This window comes from Equus przewalskii, chromosome 7 (assembly GCF_037783145.1).
Source record: "Equus przewalskii isolate Varuska chromosome 7, EquPr2, whole genome shotgun sequence".
Lineage (NCBI taxonomy): Eukaryota > Metazoa > Chordata > Mammalia > Perissodactyla > Equidae > Equus > Equus przewalskii.
Genome location: NC_091837.1, coordinates 35,779,578 through 35,803,364, shown reverse-complemented (window position 1 = coordinate 35,803,364; position 23,787 = coordinate 35,779,578). Strand labels below are relative to the sequence as shown.

General features: G+C 35.5%; 1 protein-coding gene across 15 annotated transcripts in view; it reads right to left on the bottom strand.

Moving 5' to 3' along the window:
- The window catches only part of ANKRD12 (ankyrin repeat domain 12), a 137,660-nt gene that overhangs the window by 28,947 nt on the left and 84,926 nt on the right, over positions 1-23,787 (bottom strand). For 8 of the 15 annotated variants that reach the window (XM_070627430.1, XM_070627431.1, XM_070627426.1 and 5 more), the window contains one exon: positions 14,887-15,034. In XM_070627430.1, coding sequence (XP_070483531.1) covers positions 14,887-15,034 — 148 coding nt within the window. Of the gene's footprint in view, positions 1-6,992; positions 7,073-14,886; positions 15,035-17,395; positions 17,583-23,787 lie in introns of those variants that run through there. The other 7 variants (XM_070627437.1, XM_070627439.1, XM_070627435.1 and 4 more) reach the window with 3 other exon arrangements.

Below are 23,787 nucleotides of genomic sequence, written 5' to 3'. Positions count from 1 at the left end.
TATCCATGACCACACAGTTAAGAAGTGGCAGAGCTAGTTCTTCAAACCTAAATTTCTCTAACTCCAAAATTGGTACTCACAACCATCATGCTTGCTATGTTACTTCTGAGTACATAAAATGCACTGAAAATAGTCAGGATGAACTATACACACCCAATAAAATGATGCCACAATTTGTAATCTTTCCAAAAGTGTTTAAATAAATACTTTCTATTTCTATGTTTATTCTATAATTGAGCATATTGAGAAAGCAACTCTGCCACAAAAACCTAGGCTCTAAAATGATTATATTAAATGAGACGTTAATTTACATGTAAAATGCTTTAAATAAAAAAAAAAAAAAATAAGCAGGGCCCTGCTTGGTGGTGCACTGGTTAAGTTCGCACATTCTGCTTCGGCGACCTGGGGTTCACCGGTTTGGATCCTGGGTGCAGACAGGGCACTGCTTGGCAAGCCATGCTGTGGCAGGCATTCCACATATAAAGTAGAGTAAGATGGGCACAGATATTAGCTCAGGGCCAGTTTTCCTCAGCAAAAAAGAGGAGGATTGGCAGCAGATGTTAGCTCTGGGCTAATCTTCCTCGAAAAAAAAAAGTATATATAAAAACAAAATAAGCAAACATAACACTGTAAAACATATCCACCTGAGGTTAAAGTTGAATTTCAAATATGAACTTGCTATCTGTTATTCTTCGCTTGACTTTGAGATATTCACACCTTAGACATACAATATCTTGTACAATAGTATCACCTCATCCATCATTTTATAAGGCTGCAATATCATATAAAGTATGGTTCTAAATATTTAATTTTAAATAACTGGACATATCTAATGTGATAACTGTATTTCAGATATTCATTATTTTTAAAGCTAATAATTATCAAGTGCTTACTCAGTGCCAGTCAATATTCTATGATTCATATGTTAACTCATCTAACTTTCATTTACCACACCTCCAAAGTATATACTGTAATCCCTATTTTACAGATGTGTAACCTGAGCACGTAAAGGTTAACAAACTTGCCCACGATTCGAGATCCAGGGATCAAACCTAGATAGTACAGGTGTACTGAAATCTGAGCTCTTGAGATTAATACAGCCATTCCAAAGAGAGGAGTGGAAAAAATAATGGCTTATGACTTGATTTCCATTGTCAAAACCTCTGCAACATCGAAAGCCATTTTTTTTGCACAATGTACTCAACCAGAATTAAGAATTCTTTTAGCTCTAGAAATACTACTTAAAAAAGAAAAAAAGCTCTTTACATTTGGAATAGTGTTTATGTCCTTTTTATTCAGACATGGGCTAGTGCATAAAAACATCCTTGGCTATACTTCCTTAGTTATCTTTATTAAGATTTTGTTTCATTTATTTCCAAATAGCATTTATTGTTCTTTTATTATAAAAGTAAGACAGTTCATGTTAGAAAACCAAGAAAACACAGAGATGGGTAAAGGAATGCCACCCACAAGATAATCCCACCACCGAAGAGAATCATTCTTCCTAAGTATTACATTTGATTTTATTTGAATTTAACTAACTTAGAAATAATAAAGTGAAGAGAATTTCTGAACCTCAGGTCTAGTCTCTTGTGTCTTCTAAATCACCTGACCAATGGAGACCCACTACTGTCATTTCAGAAAGAGGACTTACAGTCTATGAGCAGCCCAAAATCACATCACATTTTAGCTTGCTGCTTTATATTTAGCGCACGACTTGTCCTCATGGTTTATCGTCCCTGAAGTTTTTGCCTTTTTTCTTGTTCATCAGATCAGACAATATCCTTCATATCATCAATACCAGGACACAGTGAACTCTCAGAATCTAATTCACACAATATATGTATTGTTATCTACTCTCCTCTAATAACATTCTTTACAAAGCTCTCTGACATTTTGTTCTAAAATATGCCAATTGCTCCCTGCTGTAATTTTTCATTAAAATCCTGAGTTAGTCTTCATATTTTCCTTTTAGACTCCTATTGTGTCACTGAAAAATAATATATCTGAATAATTTTTTCAGAAAGAGCTCAGAAGGTATGTCCAGGGATGTTTTCTTTAGCCCTTACACTTGAGTGATAGTTGGTTGGGAATGGAATTTTATGATCAAAATAATTTTTCATAGAACGTTGTAACTATAGCTCAGGCTGTCTTCTAACAACAGAATTAAGAATGAGAAATCTGATGTCACTCAGTCTCCTTTCTTTGCAGGTAACACGTTTCCCTCGGATTCTGGGAGCTTACAGGTTTTCAGAAAAATCTTTACCCTTGAAGTTGTATATCTAGACGTGTTTTTTTTTTTGTTTGTTTTTTAATTCTCTTTCGATCTATAAACATAAGTCTTTCTTCAGTTAAAGGACATTTTCTTCAATTAAGAAAATTTTCCCCAATATTTGCTCTTCTTTGTAAGATGAACACTACATATCCTGGGTATAGTTTGTTTTTTACAATTTTTCTTATATTTCCAATGTTTCATTTTTTTAATATGTTTTATACATTGCCCTTCTCTTAAGATCTCAAATTACATCTTCAGCAATGTCCAGACTATCCTTTAGGCCTGTAGAATATTTACTTTCAGTAATGATAAATATTTTGAATTCAAAGGACTTTCCAAGTCTCCTTTTTCACAGTAGCCTTTTGTTGTATAGTTAGTGGATCAACTGACCTCAAGAATCTCCAGGAATACTCAGTAGAACTTACCCTTCTGCTTCCTCTATTATTTCTATTTTCCAGGATCCATTGTTCTGTTTGTTCATCTTGGCCTCTCTCCTCTTTCATTCATTTGGTTTTCCTCAAATCTTTGGATTCCTTTTCATACTGATAAAGGGAGAACTCATTTCTGCAGCAGTTTCGTGAGTGAGAGGCCCGTTTGTAGTGATCTGTGCTGCTCTCTAATTGCAGTCTTCTGCTGAGACTGTTCCCTGAACAAGCTGACTCTGAGTTTCAGAGAGTCTCTGGGGCTTTACTACGAGGATATTTCACAACTGTTGCAGGCCTCTCTTATGTCTATTTTGGGCTGTTCCTTTGCTCTGCAATAGCTCACTAACCACAATATATTTAAGAATTAATGATATAACTATAACTTATTTATGTTACCTAGCCAAAGAAGTAACATTAGAAAAATACACCTGGCATTTAAATTTTTTTTTTTTTTTGAGGAAGATTAGCCCTGAGCTAACTACTGCCAGTCCTCTTCTTTTTTGCTGAGGAAGCCTGGCCCTGAGCTAACATCCGTGCCCATCTTCCTCTACTTTATATGTGGGACGCCTACCACAGCATGGCTTGCCAAGCAGTGCCATGTCCGCACCTGGGATCGAACTGGCGAACCCCGGGCCACCAGAAGCGGAACGTGCGCACTTAACCGCTGCACCACCGGGCCAGCCCCTACACCTGGCATTTAAAGAAACAAATCTTTACAGCTTTCATATCCCTAAATTAATTGAAACATGTAGTTTGTAGACAGGAAAATAAAATACCAGGTAATTTTATATAGTCTATTTTAACTCTCCATTTCTAAACCTCTATTTTCCTAAGTAAAGGTTAGATATTCTAATTCTACTTTATAGGAGAAAAGTAGTCATACATCTTTTTGGAAATAAGTATGCCACATGAGAACATATTTTCAGTGTATTTCTATAGTAATAGATATAAGTAAGACCATTACAGTTGAGTTTAGGGGTGAGCTGGGGAGGGAAGAGAATATAACCAACAGTTGAAAATACTAAGTTTAAAAGCAAAATCTACGTAAGAAGTAAAATCAAGTACCACAGCACTTAGATACCCTTCAAGTAGTTACACATTGCCTTTCTCCTAAAACGTCAGTAATACAGAAACTGATTCTATAAAGTACAAATTAATCAAGATTTTCTTCCCTCTGAAAACATGACTGGTATCACTACAAAAATTTTGATGTCACTAAAGGAAACTGACAAAATCACCCAGTCTCAGCTATTTCATCATATTACATGGAGGTCCCTTTAACCATGACTAGATAAAACATGTTTCTACAGAAAGGATGATATAGCTAAGGCTGAATTCATTTAAATGTATGCAAATATAATTAATATTTTTAAGTCAAAGGTCTTTTTTTTTTAAGGGTTCTGCCCAAATGTACCCTTTAGAATTTTAGTCTTAAATATTCAGCAATATCTCAACTACTATAATTATGTGACAGACTCACTTTAAGTTGCTAGGCACTGATAGAAATTCAATTTTTAAGGAAAATCATCAAGCTAATATATTTTTATAAAAAAATCTATTAGTTTTGGTATTTTCAATAAACAATTTTATATATTTTGGGCAAAAACACTTGGAAACTTCTTGACTACTATATTTACATGAACTTCAAAGAGAGATACTTAGCAGAATATTTTATGTAACAGAACATTTAAAGACTGATAATACAGTCATTTGCAGACATCCAAAGAACATCTCAGTTGCAACCACAACTTCCCATTTATTTTTCTGATATATAAGTCAAATGTTTACAGCATATGGTAATTTAGGTATTCATAATGTCTTTCCCTTTTCTTCACTTAACAAAACTTGACATATATATTTTTCTTTAAAAAACACTCCACCAAGACTTAAAAATTCTTACACTTTGGAACTAAGTTGATATAATTAGTACACATACAACACATGATAAAATCTGTATTGATTTAAAAGTACTGATTTTTAAGTAAGAGAACTGTAGAAGTTTTGTTTGTTTAAGATTCAGGTATTTAGGAAAAAGTTTGAAAAATTAAAATTCCGAACTCTGTGTGTAAAGTGCACCATGTATGTCACAAAGCAGAGCATGGAAAACATCATGACGGAATTTCTTTTAATTGGTCACTAAATAAAAGAATGCCTCATTGCCTGTTGTACTGTATGCTCAGCCCTCTGCACATGATGGGCACCTAAGTGCCTTTTTCATTTCTTCTAAGCACTGATACCACAAGGATATGTGAAAGATAAAGGGTGCCAAACACCAAACATAGTGCTTGCTGCCACTCAACCACTTCAGAAATAGATTTAATCAAAGACGGTGTTAACAGTCCTGGTTAAGTTAAATAAGGTTCTTGGGTTATAAAAGGATTACAATTTTCCATACTGGCTTAACCCATTACCTAATGCATATACTGGAAGTGATTTTAAAATGTCATTTAGAAAGCAAGAAGATAAAATATTCTTTATGTGTTAAACGGAGGAATCATTAATTTTAGGTAAAGTAGTATGCAAACCTCTTTACCCTATAAAATGCTCTATCAAGTCTAAATTCCTAATGATCAAATATGCTAATATATATTTTGATACCCTAAAAACACCCCATGTAACTTCTTCCCATAGCCTTCATACTTGTAAGGTTAAAAGATTTGCTTAAAAACTTTCTAAGGTGTTTCTTCTTCCTACTTATGGTTAAAGTGTTAACATCACAAAATCCATTTAATAAAAATTTCTGGTTTATTTTGACTTAAATAATTGTTTATTTGATCTCTTGATTTATTAACTGTTATAATTTCATATAAGCATGTATCAATAGTTCTATTTTCATAGCTCCTAAAATATAAAACTGAGGAAATGAGTTTCACAAATTATGACAATATATTTAGAATAGTTACAATTTAGTATTTTAACATTAAGAAAAATAAGGCTTCAAAATACTGGTCATTTTGTGTATTTTATGACACAGAAATGCACTCAGTGAACACCAGTGGGTAACAATATATCACTGTCTTTTTAAAAGTTTCCTAATCTGTTCTGCAGTAGACTCTAAAACTAGCTCATCTGTTTATTATGATGGAGCATTTCCTTGTGTAAGCTGAAGTATGCAAGTTAGGAAAGTTTATAGCAGCTGCTTAATAAACAAAGCCAGATTACTGGCAGTCAAAGTAAGATTAGAAAAAGGTGAAGACATAATTCTTTTTGACAATGACTAGCATTTTTAAGTTTGCCCACTGGGCACTCTATTTAAGTAATAAAATCAGTGTCTGCAAACTTGTAACAGAATCTCCACTTTGGCAATTAATGAGTGTCAGAAAGTATGGGGGGGACACTATGTGACGGAGTTACCCCCTTCTCCAGTACCATAATTATGTTTTATGAGCATGATCTGGCTCTCTGAATATGACTAAATTCTCAGCAGAGTAGCAGGAAGCAATTATTTGTAGCAAACACCATTATGACATAGAATTTCTGTATAGGAAAGTAATGTGGACTAAGACCATGGGAAAAGGGAAGAAGTTAGGGGGTAAAAAAAAACAGACTCAAGAATTATGCAAACTTAAAAGTGCCACACATTTGTATACAAATAAGCTGTACTAAGCAGGACATGTATTTCTGCAAAAATACCATAAATATCTGATATGTACGACATAAAAATACTCAGTGTTGTCCGTGAACTGAGGCCAAACTGCAAACTGTTTATTACTAATCCATGACAAAATAAGCAGCTTGTATCAAAAACTTAAATAAATTATGTCACTAGCACACTGTTTAGTTCAGCTGATTCTTTTTCATAGCATTTTTTCCTTTTTGATGAAGGAAGTAGTGCGCCGATTTACATTCTGGCACAAACTCCTTGTCCTGAGAACCAGTAACAGTTTGTGGAATAGCTATTCTGAGTACCACTATCATAAAGCACAATGCCTAATGGAATAAACTGTATTTAAAATGTTGCATATATAACATCCTTTTATTTTACTCCAAATTTATTAAGTTCTGAAATTCAGAGTTCTGGTTATATTCTCTAACTTTGTAACACTTAAAGTGTATCTGTCACATGGATGACACAATATACCAGATGGGTAACAACGCTATCAGGTTTTACAAATATAAACGTCTATGGGCAGTTAAATTAATTCTCAACTAAGTATTAATACATTCTGAATTTGATTAAATGAAGTTTAACAAAGTTAAGTCTAACAAGGACCTCCTGTAAATTAAGCAATAAATTGGGTATTTTTCATCAGTCTTTTTCAGCAACTCCAAAATCTCTGTATGATACTTACTGATGATTTTTGCAACATTCCTTGAGGGACTTTGATCAAGCAATAATTCAGGGACATTCACCATGTGGAAAATAAATATTCTGAAAAATCAATACAGAGCTGATGAACACAGGAAACAATCAAAACCAGTGAAAATTAAAAAAGGTTCTAGAAGATGTGTTCCACTCTAATTAAACATGTAAGTTCAAACAAGATACCTTCCTTCTTCCATGGGAAAAATGTGTTGCAGCACTTATTTCTAATGCAAAGTTGTGGTACTTCTTTCTAATAGAAAGTTTTATAACAAAAGCTGCTTTTCACAGCTACTGTTTTCTCAAGAGACTAAAATTTCAGAATTAACATACCAGATAAAAAATTCCTATTTTCCAAATCTTATTTTCTTATTTTCTTAGGGAGGCCAATGTAATTTCAGCTATTATAATCCTGATCCCACACAGCACAAAGATGTTCAAATGACTTTCAGCTTGTAACTGGTAGATGGATTTATAAATATTTTGAAAGTAGATATTGACAGGATTTAGCCAATGATTGTGTTATTATCTCCATTTTCTTAATCAGCTGTATCCCCAGTGCTTAAACAATGCCTAACACATAATGAGGGCTTAAAAATAGTTGTTGAATAACTGAGCTGGAGGAAAAGGAGTTTAGGATGACTACCAAGTATATGACATATTTATGTATATATAGCTGAATGACGTTACCATTAACTGAGGTAGAAAAAAACAAGAAGAGGAGTGTAAATGGGGAAAAAAGAAGTTCCATTCAGGCACACTGATTTCTCTGGGAATTCTAAGTGGTAATATCCAGAGGGCAGCTAAATATATAGGTTTTAAGCTTAAGAGAAAAGTATGGAACAAAGAGCTTTTTGGAAGGTCTTACCATATAGATAGTAGTTAAAACTGTGAGTGTGGGTGAACTTTATTTGGGAGACTATGTGGCATGGGAAGAGGGTAAAATCTTCTCTCATGAGAAAGTAAAATCTTTGGAAAAACCAGCACAGGGGTCTACGTGAAGGGAATGAGGAAGAAGTAAAGATGAGATTCTAGAAGGAAACTGAGAAGGAACAGTCTGGGAAGCTGGGTGAAAGCCAGGAGAGAACTATGTCCCAGAAACCAAGACAAGAGAACATTAGGAAGAACGTGGTTAACAATGTCAAATTCTACAGAGACATTGGAAAGATGGTTAATACATCTGGCAGTTAGAAGATCATGTGTGATGTTAGTAAACACCGATTCAATGGAGTGCACTTTAAGAAGCTTAGTTGTGAAGGGAAGGGCATAAAGGACTAAACAAACAGGGTGGTAGGGTAAAAGAAGATTTTGTTGAGTCTTGTATACAAAAATAACATCACATGACTGGTCCAGTTCTACCTTTCTGCCTTCTACCCAATTCAATCCCTCCTCTGCCACTCGCCCCTCAACACAGCCTCATTAACAGCCTGGTATACATCCTTCTAGATTTTGCTCCATGCTTACAACATTTTATACAAATACATACATATACAAACATATAGGTTTTTAAAAGATTGCTCATTTTATAAAAATGAGATATTATGAATATTCATCTTGATTTTTCTAACTCAACTATATCTTATGAAAATCTCTCCAAGTAACTAGTACAGCATTAAGACACCCTTCTTCATGGCTGTACAATAGTCCATGGTGTGGCCATATACCTTGATTTATGCAACCAATCCCCTGTATAACTATACATTTTTTCTTTTGCCACTAAAAACAGTGCTGTAATAAACATGGGATATTTGCAGAAGTGTCACTGCTAGATCAAAGAGCATGGGTATTTTTAAAAACATTTTTATAATGGTAAATTTTGAACTTACACAAAAGTAGACAGAATATTACACCAAATGCCGATGTACCCATCACTCAGTTCTAACAGCCATCAATCTTCAGCCAGTCCATACCCCTATTCACCCTACCCCTGTGTCATTTTGAAGCACATCCCATTCATCATTATTTCATCCAGAAATATTTCACAGTATGTATCCATAATAAAGATAAGAGCTTTTGTATTTTGTTAGCTGCTGCCAGACTGTTCTTCAAAAAGACTGTACAATTCATATACCTCCCTTTTTATCCCTTCTCCTATTAGGTAACCACTTTTATAAGTTGTTAGTTTATTTTTCTTTCTTTTAAAAAATGTAAGAAAATATACATTTTGATATATGTTTTTCTTTCTGCTTTTTCTCCCCAAATCCCCCCAGTACACAGTTGTATATTTTAGTTGTGGGTCCTTCTAGTTGTGGCTCATGGGATGCTGCCTCAGCATGGCTTGATGAGCGGTGCCCTGTCTGCGCCCAGGATCTGAACCAACAAAACCCTCAGCCGCCGCAGCGGAGCGCACCAACTTAACTATTCGGCCATGGGGCCAGCCCCGATATACCTTTTAAATCCTTAAATGTCTGTAATTATCTTTCTTTCATCCTGACAGGAGACTAATACCTTCCTTAGGTACAGGATTCTCATGTTGTAGGCACTTGTCTCTCAGTAGTCTACCTTCCACTGTTGCAAGTTACAAGTCCAATGCCAACGTGACAATACTTCCTTGTAGGTAATCTGTTACATTCAGAACTAAAAATCTGACCAATATATGTCTAGGGGTGTATGTGTGTGTCTTCATCAATCTACCTGGAGCTCAATGAACTTTATAATTGATAGACTCAGGTTTTCTTCAGCTCAAGAAAATTTTCTTCTTTTGTATAATTATGGACTATCTTCCACCTGTTTCAGTTTTCCCCCCTTTTAAATTCCCATAAACAATTATTATTCACATGTTAGATCTGTTAGGTCTCATAGATCTATTCCCTGTCTTTTATCTTTTCTTAAAGGATTCTTTCTCTTTGTATTTTTGCTGTTTTGTGACGACTTATTTTACTTGATTTTCCAGTCTAATAATTTAAGTCCAAACAGTGATCATTAGCTTCAAAAAGTCTTTTTGTGCCATACTTGAACTTTCTTAAGTGCTCATTTTTGTTGTTGTTGAAGTTATCTGTTTCCTCTAGTAGTTTTGTTTAGCTGAGCTAACATTCTATTTGTTCAAAATGTTCTCTCAGATTTCTAGGTAACCTTGGAGGGTTGTCGTTCTTCATTAGTTCACTGCAACCCAATGTTGGAGTAGTCCAAGAGGCAGCTCTCCTGCACGTGGTGCACAGTAAAGCGCATTCACTCCTGTGACTGCCAGTTAGCAGCTGAAGCACCAGGAGGAAGCCAGCTGCTTGACTCTACGTCTTCTCAAACTTCCTTAGTCTCAGTAATGGATGACCCTGGCCTACAGGTTCAGCTGCTCCTTGGACGCATGGGGGTTGGAGAGTCCTGGCGTAACTCCTAAGGGACAGTAACCCCCCCTCACCAATTCAACAAATATTTATTGAGCAATGTCTATGTACCAAACACTTAAGGCATTTACATTTACTGGAGGGTGAGAAGAGGTGAAAATAGATACTGAAAGGAAAGTTGCCAGCTTTATAATTTCGCCTATAGTTTTAGCTCTATTCATGAACATTACTACCACCAAATACTGCTGTCAATGCTTTAAATTATATCTTTCTCTCTTTATTCACCCCCCTTGTCTCCTCTTCCTATAAACAGTGCCACTTTTGGATGGGTTATAATTAGTGGAAGCCCTGACCATTTCCTAAGTGAAATACAGAAACTCTCACTACTGCTGGTCCCTTCTCAAAACTATTGAAAACCTATCAGGTTTTCCCCCTAACACATCATCTTCAGAATTTCTTAGTATTAAAAAAAAAAAAAAATCAATATCCTGCATCTTATATGTGCCATTTATCTTAACTGAGTTTTGTACAAAATTACCCCAAACAAGTATAAATCACCTATTAAATACATGCTTAACTTCTTAGTCTTGCTCATTTTTTAAAGTTTGATATGCTTTTAAGTCATTTTTATTTTTTTCTACAGCTTCTTCATTTTCATTTCCATGCAATTTACCTGTTGAAGAAGCACAACAGTTTGCGTTCCCAGTTTGGATTTTTCTTGGTGCAGTTCACTATGTTCCCCTGACTTTGGTGGTTCCCGCAAATGGCAGCTGGATCCTGAGGAGTGGCAGTGTAGGGTATTCTTTCATCAGGGGGCATGTAATGTTTTCTTTCTTGCTCATTTTTTATTTAATGTTAGCAACTGTTGATACTCAATGCTTGGATGTATTAACTAATTGGGAGTTGCAAAATGGCCGATTTTTTTTTGCATTCTTTTAGCTGGATTAATTTTATAAGAAAACACTTCTCCTTACCTATAACGAGGTTACCCAATGATGGAGTTCATATAGGAAAGGGAAGATAAACGATTTTTTCTCTTTTTTGCCTAATCCTTAAGATAATAAACTGGTTCTCTGATAAGGCCTTTTGACAAGACCTTATATTAGTCTTTGACAGCTTCCCTGAAATATGCAATGCAAGCTCATATTATATATTTCCTGCCCCAGACTCAGAATCATCTATTTTTTCCAAGAAGACTTGGTTTTCTTTTAATAGAAAAATATTTCAAGATTATAATCCAGGCACTAGGAATGATTAGCGTTACTGTCTTAGTTGTTGCTTTTAGATCTTTCTCACTGAACAAAACAAGGAAATTTTATGTATTTGTAAATATTTTAAGTTTTCTTTGGAAATAATTTCACTCACAAAAAGTTAGAAAAATAAAAAATATTAAACACCATATATCCTTTACCCAGATTTGCCTATTGTTAATGTTTTACTCTTGTTTGATAATGTGCTCTCTATATATACATGTGTGTATATATACATTTTTTTCCCTGAACTATATGAAGGTAAATTACAAACATCATGGCTCTTTATCCCTTTGACATCAGTGCCTATTTCCTAAGACATAAGGATATTTTCTTGTTGCCACAGTATAGTTGTCAACTTCATAAATTTACATTGATAAACACTAATCTACTGTCCATATTCCTAGTTAAATGATCTAAAAATGTCCTTTATAATCATTTTTCCCCTCTAGTACAGAATCCAGGCTAGGATCAGGTATTGCCTTTAATTATTACCTCTTTAGAGAGTCTGGAACATACTGCCTTTACTGATATTTCATAACACTGACATTTCTTAATCTTCCATGGCATTGGCATTCAAAAAGGAACATTCTTCATGATTATGCATTCTTAGCCAGAATGCTATAAAAGCGATGTTATATCCTTCTCATGGTATCACATCTGGAAGCACATGATGTATATCTGTCCCTCCTTTGATGATGTTAATTTTGATCATATAGTTCAGGTGTTGCTAGATTTCTCTACCATATAATCACTGGGTTTTTTCCCTCCTTTCATGTAAATATCCTGCTCTTCATCAAAAAATTCCCCCTAGATTTATCAGCTATTAGTGACTCTTGCCTAATCATCTTTACCATGAAGGGTGTAAGTGATCAGGTAGGGGAAGGGACTGACTAGGAAGGGGCATAAGGAACTTTTTGGAGTGATGGAGATATTCTGTTTCTTCATAAGCCTGGCTTATACAGGTCTATGTGTTTCTCATACTCAAAGAACATTATATTAAATAAAGAATTGTTACTTTCACAAATGTAAATATTACCTAAAATACTCATATACAAAAACTGAACTCTGATTAATGAAATGCATGCTAAAGTATTTAGAAATGTTCACAACTTGTTTTGAAATGCATTAAAAAATAAGATGGATTGATGGGTAGATGGATGGACAGATAGATATGTGATAATATAATAAAGGAAATATAGCAAAAAATTAACAACTGTAAAATGTAGCTGGTGACTACAGGGTGCTCACTCTAAAATTCTTTGAACTTTGCTGTATGTTTAGACATTTTCATAATAAAATATTGAGATTTTAACTTCTGCGCAGCAAAGGAAATCATCAACAAAATGAAAAGGCAACCTACTTAACGAAAGAAAATATTTGCAAACCATATATCTTGTAAGGGGTTAATATCCAAAATATATAAAGAAGTGATACAACTCAACAGTAGACAGACAAACAATCTGATGTAAAAACAGGCAGAGGATCTGAATAGACATTTTTCCAAGGAAGACATATGGATGGCCAACATGTACATGAAAAGATACTCAACGTCACTAATCATCAGGGACTGCAAATCAAAACCACAATGAGGTATCACCTCACACCTGTTAGAATGGCTATTATCAAAAAGACAACACATAATAAGTATTGGCGAGGATGTAGAGAAAAGGGAACCCTTGTGCACTGTTGGTGGCAATGTAAATTGGTACAGCCGCTATGGAAAACAGTACGGAAGTGACTTAAAAAATTAAAAAGAGAATTACCATATGATCCAACAATTCCACTTCTAGGTATTTATCCAAAGAAAATGAAAACACTAATTTGAAAAGATATGTGTACTCCTATGTTCATTGCAGCATTATTTACAATAGCTAAGATATGGAAACAATCTAAGTGTCCACTGATAGATGAATGGATAAAGAAAATGTGGTATGTGTGTACACACACACACACACACACACACACACACACACACAGTGGAATACTATTCAGCCATAAAAAGAAGGAAATCTTGCCATTTGTGACAATACGGATGGAACTTGAGGGCATTATGCTAAGTGAAATTAGTCAGACAGAGAAAGAAATACAAATACCATATGATGTCATTTCTATGTAGAATCTAAAAACAAAGACTAAGTTCAGAGATATAGAGAATACATTGATGGTTGCCAGAAGTAGGGGTTAGGAGGTGGGCGAAATGGGTGAAGGGGGTCAAAAGGTATGATCTTCCAGTTATAAAATAAGTCATGGGGATGTAATGTCCATCATGATGACTGCATCAAGATGACTGTGTCATAATGATGACATGATGACTACAGTTAATAAGACTGTATTTGAAAGTTGCTAAGAGAGTACATCTCGAAAGTCCTCATCACAACGAAAAAAAGTTTTTGTAACTATGTATGGTGATAAATGTTAACCAGACTTATTGGAGTGATCATTTTACAATGAATACAAATATCAAATCATTATTTTGTACACCTGAAACTAGTGTTATATGTCAATTATAACTCAATAAAAGAAAAAAAAAGTAAAGGGTAGATCTTTCTGCCTCAAAACTATAGATGTTCTCCTATTGTCTTCTGGCAATGGCTGAGATTAAATAAGTATGGTTTGATTATTATTACCTTACATATAACAACAAAAAAGTAGTATTACCTAATTGCTTATAGAAATTCTTTAAAATTCTGTGAGGATATGGCTAGTTATGAGACTTATTAAATTCTTTTTCATTGATTTTTGCCTGAAACATGGTGAACGCTTCCAATCTGTAGACAAAAGACTTTCTTCAATAAAGGAAGGTTTTTTCTGTTATATTTTTAATTGTTTGGGTTTTCTTAAAAAAACTCTGAGCATGCCAAAAGTTTTCTGAAATATTCTTGTGGATCTTTCCTTTTTGAAATTGTATTCGTAAAACTGTGCTCCCACCTTGCAACAATGACCAGAGTTCAACCACCTATATCACACAAGTAAAAATGCAGAGACGACTCAGTAATACCGGGAAAAGACAGGAAGAGCTTGGTTAGTAGCTCTCTAATTCATAAAAGAATGAAAAGAAGTCAGGATAGCAGCAGTGGAGGTATTAATGGGGAGATATTCTGCAGTAGGCTGCAATGTAATATCAGCAATTTGTGGGGAAAAAATCATGGAAATAGGGCAATAGCATTATAACTCCATTTATACAGAGAATGTGTAGCAAATACCTAGGTTTCTAAATCCACAAATCTTAAAAGCTGGCTAGCATTATTCTAAGGTACTCAAACATTTTACGTGTTATAAAGTAGAAGTAAAATGTTCTACTAAATTTCATGTCAAACAAAGAGTTGAATGTAGATTATATGAAACGAACCTGTGTAACTTTCATCATCATCAGATAAAGGCACCTCTCTTTTTAGCAGCAATTCCAATTCCTCTGTTTCTGCTACATCCACTGGGCGCTCCCCGTGTTTATTAGCTTGAAATGGATTTCCACCATGACGAAGTAACAGTTTCACTATCTGCAAAATTAAATAACAGGAAGATTTAGTCCCTTCATAGACTGTATCATTTCAACTATTCTCTTGATAGCACTCATAATATCCTTCTATCTGATCTACTCTGCCTCCACTCCTCATAGTGACTATTCTAAATCATGATTACTCTCTTCAAGTTCCATCTTCATTGCCATCACCCTGCATCTGATGACCTTATCTACTACAAAGAAATTTCCTCCTTAAAATTTAAGCTGGGCTATTTTAGCACTAAATCTTATCATTTTTCTTTGTGTTTCATCATTCAACAAATATTTATTACCTACTAATATGTACTGCTCCAAGTTCTGCAGATAAATCAGTGAACAAGAATAACAAGCTCCCTGGCCTCTTGGAATGTGTATTCTAGAGGGAGCCTCAAAAAGAAGTATTTCCCTTCTGTTTAAGGCTAGTATCATGACGAGGGCTCTTAGTCTTGTTCTTTTCCCCGTCTCCCAGGAATTTAAACTAACATTAACTGACACAGATTTACTTAGAACTAACAAGGCTTAAATTTCAAGGTTCTCACTTTCATGGTCTCCTTACAAGGCCCTATTATCTAATTTTGTATTCATTGCTTTGAAATTTTTCTTAAAGAAACCCTCTCCTCCCCCACCAAATTTTTTTTTTTCCCTCCCCCACCAAATTTTGTAAGCTTTGGGCTCCACAAAACTAGGATCTGCCTGGTTAGTTGTTCCATTTCTTTTCTTTGTTGCTTCTTATCCTTTTCCTTTCTATATTTTTAACTTCTTTTTGATTGGCTCCTTTCTAGAAGCCCATCTCTCCAGTTCACGTCTCTTTCACCTTAAGACATGAAACAGATAAAACAAAAAACTGTTCAAACTTATACTCCCCTCCTCTAGCTCACTCTCTTCTTTCCTTTACAGTCAACCTCCTGAAAAGATGTTTAACCCCTGCAGCCTTGACCTTTTTATTGGCCCTTGACTCTTCTACTTAAAATTATGCTATTCTCAGTCCTATGAAATAGGTCTTCTAAGATCTGTAAAGATCTAAGCCAATGATTGTTTCCCTAGAGCTCTATTCTTGATTCACTGTCTCATGCTCTAGTCTACATCATCTCTTTGGAGATCTCACTCACTCGACTGTGTGAATGTGATGACAATTATGCAATCCATTCATTCATTCTCATTTTCTTGCTTTCTCAGCCTTCTCTCTTGAGCTCCAAACCCAAACATCCAAATGTTCACTGGATATATGCAACTCAATATATTTTTATTTCAGTAGAACAGCTGAAACCAATAGGTCCCAAACAGAGTTCATTAAACTTACACGCTTATCTTCTATCTATTTCACTTCTCAGTGACTGGCAGCAAAATATACCCGGTTATTGAAGACAAAAAGCTGGGAGTCATCACTGACACTTGTTTTTCACTTAGACTCTACATCTAATAGGTGGCCAAGTGCTATTAATTCTGCTTCCTTACCATCTCTTGTTTTGAGCTTCCAATTCCATTGACCTTAGTGTGTTCTATCATACGTAAATATATACTATAATTTATTAACATATTGCTCCCCTTATTCTAGACCATAAACTTCATGTGGGATCAAGTCTTTATTCGTCTTTGTATTTCCAACACATAACTATGACATTTTCTGGTACTTAGAAAATATATCATGTCTTTTCAAAGAAACAATATTAAACAAGATTCTGTAAAGTAGGAATTTCTAACAAATGAAAGTATTTAAGAATAATGGAAGATTCATAGTGAATTAAATAATGAAAAATTTTTTCTAGACAATGAAAGCAGCAGCTATTGATGTGGAAAATTTGAAATGTAAAAGAATGTGTGAAGAAAAACTACTCATGATTCCAATTGTTAATATCTTATTCTTCATTTTGTTTACTACTTTTTATCAAATTATACATGCTTATGATTTTAAAAGATCAACTAGCTTTTCAAGGCTGCTGCTGAAGAACAACTGTCCCTGATACTTATCTCCAAGCAACATACTTAGCCTCTTGCTTCTATATTTTTCAGTTTTAGGCACTGTCTACAGTCTTACAATGGAAGACATGGATTCAGCACTCTTTCCCCAACTCTCCTCCCATACACATACACCTCCCTCCCTCCTAATTTTCCAATAGAGTTATATTATTTTTTTGCATGCATTATTATGATTAATATAAATGTTGAGCCAAGTAGTACACTATGACTAAATTTCCATTCTTATGCAATTTTATTTTCCCCCATGAAGTTATGCTGATTTTTCATTTGCTTAGTTTTCTACATAGTCACCTTTAATTCACCCCCTTTTCTGCTACAAGTATAGATCTCTTCAATTTAATATACTATCATTCTTTTTGGTTAGAAACTCCTTTCTCCAGACCTTCTAACTTGCTCTAAAATGGTTGGTGGCTCTCCAGATTTGCTTCCCAGTTGTCATCTTGGCATCTCCCTTAATCCTACCATCCCAGAAACACCCTTCTTCTCAATTTTATGTTGGATTATATAGATCTTATCTTCTTTCTTGGTTTATTCCCTCATTTTGTTGAATCATCAACTCCAGGAGATTCCTGAGAAAGAGTAAAGTAAGTATTTTGAAATTTTTACATGTCAGAAAATATTTTTATCCTATCCTCACTGGATTAATACTTAGCCTAGATATAGAATAATTTTCTCTCCAATTTTGAAGGCATCACTCCATTATCTTCTAGCTTCTAGTGTTGTTACTGAAAGTCTGATGCCATTCTGATTTTCTACCTTTATGAAACTTGCTTTTCTCTCTCTAAGCCTGAGGACATTCTTTGCTCCCATTGTTCTGAAATTCCAGGATAACGTATCTTTGTCCTGGTCTTTTTATATCCATTGACCTGAGCACTCAATTGCCCTTTCAATCTGAAACCCCATGTTCCCTCAGTTCTGGGAAAATTTCTAGTTTTATTTATTTGATAATGTCCTTTTTGTTTTCACTGTTCTGTCTTCTAAGAACTCTTGTTAAGATATTGGATCTCGTAAATTAATCTTCTTTTTCTGAATTTCCCCTCCTCCATCTTTGTCTTTCTGTTTCCTAGTTTCTAGATTTCCTCAACACTCCATTTTTTCATTTATGCTACCATATTATTAATTTTCAAGAGCTTTTTAAAATTTCTTGACTGTTCCTTGTTTAATGCATCCAGTTGTTTCATGGCGACAATAAACTCATCTCTTTGGCAAATTCAGTGGTTTTTTTGAAGTTCCTCCTGGCATTATTGTATTTTCCAAGTTCCTACTTTTCTATTTACTTGTTTTGGTCTTTGCTTTCCACATTAGAGACTTTCCTCAAATGTCAGGTGACTGATCACTGGCTGTCTACATTAAGGGTAAGGCACTAAAAGACTTAGTTTTGTAGCATGGGTAGGACTAGTTGACAGATGGACTTCATGCTAGTGCGATATGACTAGGCCACTTCATCAGATGCCCACCCCCTCATCCTCCCAACCTTGGCTAGTTCAATTTCCAACTAGAGAAATCTTTCAACTCTTGGCTAGAACTCTAAGCCTTACTGTCAGCATCCTGGTTGCTGATAGGAAGCTGGAGTCTTAATGTTCTATATGTTTTACTTAATTAACTTACACTCAATCCTTACTCTGAACTATTCTGGCAGTCTGGCAGTCCAGAATATATGATTTACACTTGCCAGGAAACAAACCTCCAATCATCTGCCAGGCTGGGAAAGGTGCAGTCATCTGGATGTGTAGGGTCAGAAGGGGATATGAAGGTCAAAAAGACTGATCCAATCCTCTTGTTTCAGTCCTGTCTTAAGAGGCACTTCCGGAAGTACCCAGTGCCATCAATTCCTGAGCTTCAGTTTTTCTAGGAGTTGGAATGGCTTTGGTTTCAATTTTCTTGGATCTTCTAAATCAGGGGTTGGCAAATTTGGTCTGTAGGCCAAATGTGGCCTGCCAACTAAGAATAGTTTTCATATTTAAAAAAAAATACTTTAAAAAGGATTAGTAAACAAGAAGTACAGAGGAGCAGGAAGAGGGAAGAGGGGGTGGCAGAGGAAGCATGTGGCTTGCAAAATCTAAAATATTTACTATTTGGCCCTTTCCAGAAAAAGTCTGCCAAACCCTTATTTTAGGTCAGTAACCACTCATTCCTCTAATTTCCATTTGCCAAAATGTTGATTTTCTTGTCTCTTCTGTTCTTTGTCCTTGTGGGTCTATGTCCTTTAAAATCTCCCTTTACTATCATTTCAGGGGTTTGAGAAGGTAACCGAAGTAAAAAACTTTTAGTTACTATAAATAATACTGTAGTGAACATCTTCATAAGTTGAAAAATTTCCATTTTTAAGCTTATTTCCTTAGGCTAGAACTCTAGAATGAGAAAACAGAATAAAGGATCTTGATACTGCTGAAAGCTTTTTATACCCATGAGGAAATAATCAACAAATATTTATGACATGCCTATGATGAGTCAGGGACAGGTGGTTCATTCAAACATGTTACGAAAACTGTAACCTAAATAATCAACACTTTATAGATTAATTATTCTAAAAAGGAGTTAAAGTAACTTAAAGTTGCTTAAAACATAGCAGGCAACAAATTAGAAGTAAGTGAAAATGATTAGACAAGAAGAAAATAAAGGTATATATCGAAAACAGAACTAAAATGAGAGTATTATAAAAATCTATATCATGAAGTATTATACACTTGCAAAAGGCAGGCTAAAGATTAGGTTCTTAGTAAGATATGCTAATCTTCTTACTCTAAATAATTTAAAACAGGCTACAGAATTGCTGTCTTTCTGCTTCTCCCACCTCAGAAATGTTTTATAGATGGTTGAAGTTGTCAGGAGCACTAATGAGTGAAAGAAATCCAGTTCTTTGGTAGTGACTCATAATATATGGTACAGATATATACAAATGAGAGTTTTTGGTGGCTCTCAGTTCCCTCCTCCTCCTCCTCAGGCACAAGTAAAAGAACAAGGAGAAAATAGCTCTCAATAGCTCTGAATTGTGACTCCTACTATCCTAGGCATGTTGGTAGGAGGAAAAGCAAAGGTCTCTTGAAAATAGCATGTCAGTCTCCCTCTGGAAAGAGACCAGAAATAGTGTTTGAGTCCCTATAAGTATATGAGCTCAAAGGTCAGCTTCTAGAAATATTTTGTGGCTATGTGCACATTTAGAAACTTTATTCATAGAAACCTGTCTTACTCACAAGGCATAATTCTTTAACATTACATTTAGAAATCAGGAAATCTTTATATATCACATTTAAATAAAAACTATCTTTGATAAACTCTCAATAATGCACTAAAAAAAAGAGAAAGGGCCAAAAGAATAACACTTAAAATATCACAGGAAAAAAAATCAGTTTCTGATAAATTCAGTGGAAAGGGAAATAAATATACCCTATATTTGTCAGGCCTTACGGATTAAGTATTTGGCATTCTCCTTAGCCTCAGTCAGTTATCTATCCATCCATCCATCCATGTACCTACACATGCATCCATGCAGAATTTATTAAGTGCTTCTCCTGCGGCAAGTGGTTCCAGGGGTCTCTAACACAAAACAATACAAAAAGCCTGTATGTGTGGTATTCACTGTGTTTTGCAGGAAAGAGACAAGTAGATCAGTAAAAAATAATGTAGTAAGTGCTATCATCCAGGTATGTACAAACTGCCAAAGGAGGAGAAAAGACTGGTCCATTGGTAAGCAAGGAGCAGTTTAGGAAAAATAACATTTACAGGCTATATTTTTGTTCAAAATTAGAACTTCTTTGAGAATCATGAAAAATATCTTATAAAAAACATAAATGAGAAAAACAGCATTTTTAATTTCCAAGTTCTAGTTTCTAAAATACTGAGTGTATCTGAAAAATAGCTTTTTAAACTTTCACCTCTGACATTTCTGTAACATTTTAGATTTCAAGGTGTGTTTACATGCAGTGTCTTTTTTCCTTCAAAATATCCTCTTCAGATAGGTATTATTTAACTTAAAGATAAGGAAATGGAGGTTTGAAGAAGAAAAGTAATGTGTTCAAGATCACACAGTTGGCAAACCGGCCAGGCCAGAACTGAATTCACATCTATATTCACTCTAAATTCCATTTTTTCCTCAATCAAAATAAAATGCCCTTTTAATAAGATAGGCAGCATGACACTAAAATTTTTTATTGTGTGTCAAAAAAAGAAAATAAGGCACAGAATGTTTGCTGCTAGAGGGAGGGAAAAAAAGGGGGATTTTTCCAGTAGAAACGTATGAGATAATATCGAAATCCGATCTAGGACATTACAAAGCATGTCTTATACCTCACTCACCAGAGCGTGGAGATACTGTATTGAAAAACAACTCTTTCAGAATAATGAATCATTTTTGTCCTAAAAAGACACAGATTTATCCCTTTCAGTCCCTTAATTTGGACTCACACTAGTTCAATAAACTTGGGAGTATCTTGGAGGAGTGGGACCTCTTGTGTTATTGCTTCTCCACGCTCTGCAAGAAGTTGAGGGTATTGGAATTTAACAGGCCATACTGTTTTAACAAGAGACACCAGAAGGTTGTTCGCTTACTGTGATGATTAAAAGAATACATACATATAAAGTATTTGGAACATTTCTAGTCTCATAGTGAAGACACACAAACATTGCCGTGAGAAGTTAATGTAACGTAATTCACAAATAAAATACATGATCATGAAAGATAAGTTATTACTATTTGGCTTCATGCTCCAGTCATCATATTATTCTGTGAATATGAGTATTTTTCTTACTGTAGAATCTAATTGCCATTTTTCATATTAAGTTATTTGACTTTGGGAAGTATTCACTGAAGTATATTGACTCAAAAAAGACAAATCCAACTACCTAAAAATACAAAGGTACAAAAATCTCAGATAAATAATTCATGTGACACTCCATTAGTAGGTCTTTTTTAATATGAAAAATTTCAGTAATTCCAAATGTTGTTTAGATCAATAAGCAATTACATCTTCACCTGCAATAAAGATGTAAAAGAAGACCTGTGTCCATTTCCATGCAGATTGTTCCAATACTCCTCAAAGAAAACGTTATTTTGGGCAGTGAGTTTCAAGCAGAGGTAACTGCTAATTTCATGGAACTGAGAGTAAAACAAGATATTAAATATGATGGTAGTGTTCATCCAGTTTAAAAAGAAATGCGTGGGGGCCAGCTCGGTGGCATAGCAGTTAAGTTCGCACGTTCTGCTTTGGCAGCCCCGGGTTCGCTGGTTCGGATCCCAGGTGCAGATCTACGCACTGCTTGTCAAGCCGTGCTGTGGCAGGCGTCCCACATATAAAGTAAAGGAAGATGGGCATGGATGTTAGCTCAGGTCCAGTCTCCCTCAGCAAAAAGAGCAGGATTGGCAGAAGATGCTAGTTTAGGGCTAATCTTCCTCAAAAAAAAAAAAAAAAAAAAAAAAAGAAAGGAAAAAGAAAAGAAATGCTGTGTACATTCGCCAGACTTGCCAAAAGATAACCAAATCTTCTTCTTCCATCACTATCACTGGTCTATTCAATAGGAAAACAACGCATAAGGAAGGAAATTTTTAAAGGGAATTTCCAGACCTTATGCCACATAACAGGCACTCAGGCTTGAGGTCACCATGAAAATAAAGTTTTACCTGAGTGTCTGGAGTTTGGGAGTTCACATACACCAGTGTTTGACTCTTGCCTGGAGAAACCTGAGTGAAAGGTTGATTGGATTTGCTGCTGATATCAAAGGAAGGAGGGAGGGTGGTCATGGAAACAATTTGCAAGTTAGTGCCATCAAGTCAAATCCAACTCCTAGCAACCCTGTGTACAGCAGAGTAGAACCCTGCCCGGTGTTTTTGTGCCATCCTCTCACCTTCCAGCGCCCTAGCAGACAATGCTCCACTGCCATTCATAGGGTTTTCATGGCCCATTTTTTTGGAAGTGGATGGCCAGGTCCTTCTTCCTAGTCTGTTTAGTCTGGAAGCTCCACTGAAACCTGTCCATCATGGGTGACCCTGCTGGTATCTGAAACACTGGTGGCATATCAGCATCATAGCAACACACAGCTGCCACCGTATAACAACCAAGAGATGGGTGTTGTGGTTCCCTGATTGCGAAACAAACCTAGCCCCTGGTAGTGAAAGCGCCAAATCTTAACCATTCGACCACCAGGGCTAGCTGTATGTTCACTAGTGTTGAAGACATGGTGTGTGTTTCCATGAGCCAAGCCTATACTGTGGATTGGAGCTGAGAGGTACGTGAAAACGGATCAATAGGGCCAGGTAACAGTGCAGTGCAGAAGCTTCTAGCCCAAGTGTATAGTGGATATTGTGTACTGCACAGATCCTCTCTTCTGGAACAAGATACTTATTTCCCCAACTGCTTAGAGTATTGCTTGCTAACAACTTACAGCTGAGTTCTTCACCAGGAATTGCCACTGCCAAAGGGAGCAGCATCCCGTAAGGGTTAGGCCTCTTTGCTGTCAGCAGCTACCATCCAATAGCTGGTCCACATAGGGGCACAAAGACCTAGCCCTAAATCAGAATATCTTGGAAAAGCATCCCAGTATCAGGAATTCCCTGAGAGAAAGGCCCTGAGGCCTTTGTTACAACTGCATCACAGTTCAGCTTCTCCCTCTGTCCTATCTTGCTGCTGTCACATCCTTACAGGTGCTGTTTCAGAGATCACGTCTCCCCTCCTCCTATCTCTGCAATCATCTGCAAATTTCTGTCTCAGAATCTCAGGGTACCCAACCTACAGCAGATGCTGCTGAGAGTGGTCCTAGGAGCAAACTCTAAAAAAGGAT